General features: G+C 38.3%; 1 protein-coding gene across 1 annotated transcript; it reads left to right on the top strand.

Moving 5' to 3' along the window:
- The first annotated feature begins 626 nt into the window (after positions 1-626).
- trim35-9 (tripartite motif containing 35-9) lies at positions 627-3,111 on the top strand. The gene is made up of 6 exons (XM_016250367.1): positions 627-970; positions 1,039-1,134; positions 1,847-2,077; positions 2,152-2,174; positions 2,255-2,373; positions 2,559-3,111. Exons 1-6 carry the CDS (start codon positions 770-772, stop codon positions 3,101-3,103), a joined length of 1,215 nt encoding a protein of 404 aa, XP_016105853.1. The 5' UTR covers positions 627-769; the 3' UTR covers positions 3,104-3,111.
- The last annotated feature ends 1,604 nt before the right edge of the window (positions 3,112-4,715 follow it).

Here is a 4,715-nt window from a genome sequence, read left to right as displayed (position 1 = left end):
AATGACTGAGCAAATCAAAGACTGCTTCCAGTGCTTGAATTGAGGGGGTCTGGGGGGATCCAGGACCCCCCACACTCTCAGAAATAAAGGTACAAAAGCTATCACTGGGGCAGTACCTTTTCAAAACTTTTGATAGAACTTGTTTCTCCGCTGTGAATAAATTGATATCCGAACCCATGAGTTTTATGACTTAGTTGCCATGTAACTTTATTTTAACAGACCTCCATGAGAAACTATAGGGCTATACCCTCCTTGTTACCCTCCTAATTTCCTTCTCTACTTATTCTACCTGTGCTCTCTGTCATTGATCGTTGTCTGCTCTGCAGACTTTGTGTTCTTCCCTTCAGGGTAGTGTTTTGTTTTATTTTTGATTGTTAATAAAAAGTCCATCACTCTGTTCTTTATACCTTGTATGACCAGTCACTGGTCAAACTTTAAATTGTTGATTTCAAACCATGCTGCGCTACATCCAGTTATCATATTACAGTCATTTTCACTGTGTGCAGTTGGTGTTACTGTCTGACCTGCTGCACAACATATCTAAACTGATCCACCCTCCTGAAACACTTACCAGGAAGAGACTGTCTCACTTCTCTCCATTCTGAGGCTTTTTATAATATCTGTATGCAGTCAGATAGCAATCAGCAATCAATGGAGAATGAAAACAAACACTTTCAAAAAGGATTTTTGAGGACTTTATCTAAGAACAGACAGAAGATCTTTGTGATTCTCGTGATTATTAATTTTTGAAAGTAACATTTAGGAAGTAATGTTTAGATTTCTGAAGCTTGTGCAAACAGTGAAAATGGATTCACGCTCTGTTGAAGAGCCTTCTTGCAGTGTGCACCGTGAGAAACTCAGACTCTTCTGTCTGGAGGACAAACAGCCGGTGTGTTTAGTGTGCAGAGATTCACAGAAACACGTCAATCACACATTCAGACCCATCAGTGAAACGGTTTCATCATATAAGGTAAGACAAATGTCTCTTGATTCATATGTAAACAACAATACATAATAAACATTTTTGATAAATTCTAGGAGGAGCTCAAAACAACACTGAAGTCCTTACGAATGAAAATTACACAAGGAGTGAAAATGAGAGAAGAGTTTGAGAAAACAGTTCAACATATCAAGGTAAGGAAACCGAATCAGGAGTAAAATAAATTTTTATCACAAGTGTAGGATCATTTATACATTATAGGTCACTATACACAATTATGATTTGTTATATTTGATGTATTTCAGTTTATTACTGTTAAACCCCTGGTTAAATAAATAGGACAAGTAATCAGCACTATGTAAGGTGAGTGTACCCATTAAGTTCAGAAACCAAAAAAAAAAGAAAAGTCACCAAGGCTGCATTTATTTGATTAAAATAATAAATAAAGTTTTTAAAAAATAATAATATTATGAAGTATTATTACAATCAAATTTAAAATGCAAATGTATTCCTGTGACAGCAAAGCTGAATTTTCAGGATCTATTATTTGACACTCAAGTGTGTTTAATTTCAAGTTTAATTTCAGATCAGACCAAATTAAAGCCTTAATGGGCCATTTATGGGAATTCAATTATTTAATTAATAATTTTTCTATGTACTAATTCGCACAGCCATTGAAGAGGAGTGGACCAAGCTTCAAATGAGAATTGTTTTATACAAACTAATATAAGTCTGAATATTATCTGAGAAAGGATCTTGGTTGGTTTACTTTACAAGTTACACAACAGTATTTTTTGATGTTTCAGTTAAGAGAGACATCAAAAGAACATTTGTTTTTGTTTTGAGTTTATCATGAATGATGTGTTGATGTGTGTTTGAGATAAAGTGAATGTGGTTTGATTTCAGTCTCAAGCTGATCACACAGAGCGTCAAATTAAACAGCAGTTTGAGAAGCTTCATCAGTTTCTCAGAGATGAAGAAGAAGCTACAATCACTGCACTGAGAGAGGAAGAGGAGCAGAAGAAGCAGATGATGAAGGTGAAGCTGGAGAAGATCAACAGTCTCATCTCAGCTCTTTCACACTCAATTAAAGACTCAGAGGAGATGATGAAAGCCAGTGACATCTGCTTTCTGAAGGTCTGATTTCAGATCATTGATTGATTGATTGATTGATTGAGTTGTTGATGATAAACTGTGTGTTTGATCTGCAGAAGTTTCCAGTCTCAATGGAAAGGTGAGTGATCTGCTGCTGTCTCTGCTCTCTCTGCTTCTGATCCAAAGCCACTGCAGTTCTGATTCTGAATGTTCTTCCAGAGTCCAGATCTCACAGCCGGATCCACAGATGTCTTCTGGAGCTTTGATTGATATGCCGCGTTACTTGGGCAACCTGCCCTTCAGAGTCTGGAAGAAGATGCAGGACATCATCCAGAACAGTGAGTCTGGAGAAGAACTGTGCTCGCACACACTGGAAATGATGCATTGGGGAATATTTACAGATTTAAAGATGTCGGTGTTTGATCAATAGGATGAGTGTCATAATTCGTAATCTATGTTCGGTTCACTCCTGATCATTATATGAACATCAGAATAAAAGCAGCTGTTGATTGTGTCTCTTCAGCTCCTGTGATTCTGGATCCAAACACTGCAAATCCACGTCTCGTCCTGTCTGACGATCTGACCAGTGTGAAAGACAGCTTATTAAACAGTCAACCTCTTCCTGATAATCCTGAGAGATTTGATTATTATTCCTGTGTTCTGGGTTCAGAGGGTTTTAACTCAGGAACATATTGCTGGGATGTGGAGGTTAAAGAGAGTCAGTATTGGAGTATTGGAGTAACTACAGCATCAAACCAAAGGAAGGGACGGGATTTCTTTAATACTGATGTCTGGAGTGTGTGGTATGGATTGTGTGAACCATCTGGTTTCCCTGTTGAACAGGATCTTGAGTGTGTGAGAGTGAATCTGGACTGTGACAGAGGAACAGTGTCGTTCTCTGATCCTGTAACTAACACACATCTACACACATTCACAACCACCTTCACTGACACGGTCTTACCATTCTTCTGTAGTATTTACCATTTGAGGATCTTACCATATAGTTATGGTACTGTAATAGTTCGTAAACGTTACACCTGTAGCTCTGAATCAGTGGGAGTGCAGTGAAATAAAAGCTGCTAAACTCAACAACCCTGCCCTGGACAGCTTTACTTACTGAGTTGATCTGATGTGCTTCTTATTAGGGTCCTTTCACATATCGCTTATTTGGTGTCAATCATAATACATTGATTAAACAAATAAATTGAAAAGTTGTAAGACTTGAAAATAATTCTCCTTCATGACTGTTGGACCTCCTCAGGACGTATAAATAATGAACTACTACTTAGGAAGACGGGTTTCCTCAGCTGAGTCTGATTCTGCTCAAGGTTCTTCTGTCCTCCATTAAGATTTTTCCTTGCCACAGTCACATTTGTTTGTTTTCACATTTAACATAAAGTAGACCGGCTATTACTGCTGTGACTTTTCACTAGCAGTTTATGAATTTACAAAAATGTTCTATGTGCCTGTAAGAACTTCAATCTGATCCTGTTTATGGATAATTTTATAATTTGTTATGAGAGTTATGTTTAGCTAATTTCTGCCTTTCAATCTTCTCTAACTACATCGTTTTAGAAATTATTTACCATTTGAGGATCTTACTATATAGTTCTGTCAGGACCACTATCGTCAAAGATGATTGACAATTAGCATACAGTTTGGATTGGCGGTATGGTTCCGTTCTGGGCAAGAACTCCCTGCGCATCCATGCAGCCTAGCATGGATGAGAGCAGGGAGAGCAGCGATAAATGAATTGCAGATATCGTTAAAGTTCAATAATGTTATGTACACATTTTAGAATTAGTCTGATTCAAAGGAGAATCAGAAGGCTGAATCCTGTCTGACAGAGGAGGAGTTGGGGATGGAGGAGGGTAATTAGCTATTGAGCAATGCGAAAACTGCTGATACTACTGCGGGACCTTATATATGAATACTTAGATAGGTGTCGTATTCCCATAGGTTGATGGGGATCAGCTGAGAGTCAGCTGATGCGAGCTTGACTAACATGACTTACCAGAACTAACGCTACGCTAGATTTATGGTACTGTACATGAACAGGTGTTTCATTCATGTACAGTGGGGAAAATATGTATTTGATCCCCTGCTGATTTTATAAGTTTGCCCACTTACAAAGAAATGAAGGATCTGTAATTTTTATGGTAGGTTTATTTTAATGGATAGAGACAGAATACCAACCCAAAAAATCCAGAAAAAAAACATTTTATATAAAGGTTAGATTGATTTGCATTTCAGTGAGTGAAATAAGTATTTGATTCCCTACCAACCAGCAAGAATTCTGGCTCCCACAGATTGGTTATGTGCCCATGTGGAACACAGATTAATCCTGTCACTTTAAGAAGTTACTCCTAATGTCAGCCCGTTAGGTGTATAAGACACCTGTCCACACAATCTGTATATTCCATTCCAACCTCTCCCACCACCATGGGTAAGACCAAAGAGCTGTCAAATGATGTCAAAGACAAGATTGTAGATCTGCACAAGGCTTGAATGGGCTACAAGACCATCAGCAAGAAGCTTGGTGAGAAGAAGACAACTGTTGGTGCGATTATTCGGAAATGGAAGAAATACAAAATAACCATCAATTGGCCTTGGTCTGGAGCTCCGTGCAAGATCTCGCCTCATGGGGTAAGGATGATCATGAGAAAGGTGAGGGATCAGC

Source organism: Sinocyclocheilus grahami, unplaced genomic scaffold (genome assembly GCF_001515645.1).
Source record: "Sinocyclocheilus grahami isolate Dianchi unplaced genomic scaffold, SAMN03320097.WGS_v1.1 scaffold984.1, whole genome shotgun sequence".
Lineage (NCBI taxonomy): Eukaryota > Metazoa > Chordata > Actinopteri > Cypriniformes > Cyprinidae > Sinocyclocheilus > Sinocyclocheilus grahami.
The sequence above is the reverse complement of the archived record's forward strand: the minus strand, read 5'-3'. Positions and strand labels throughout refer to the sequence as shown.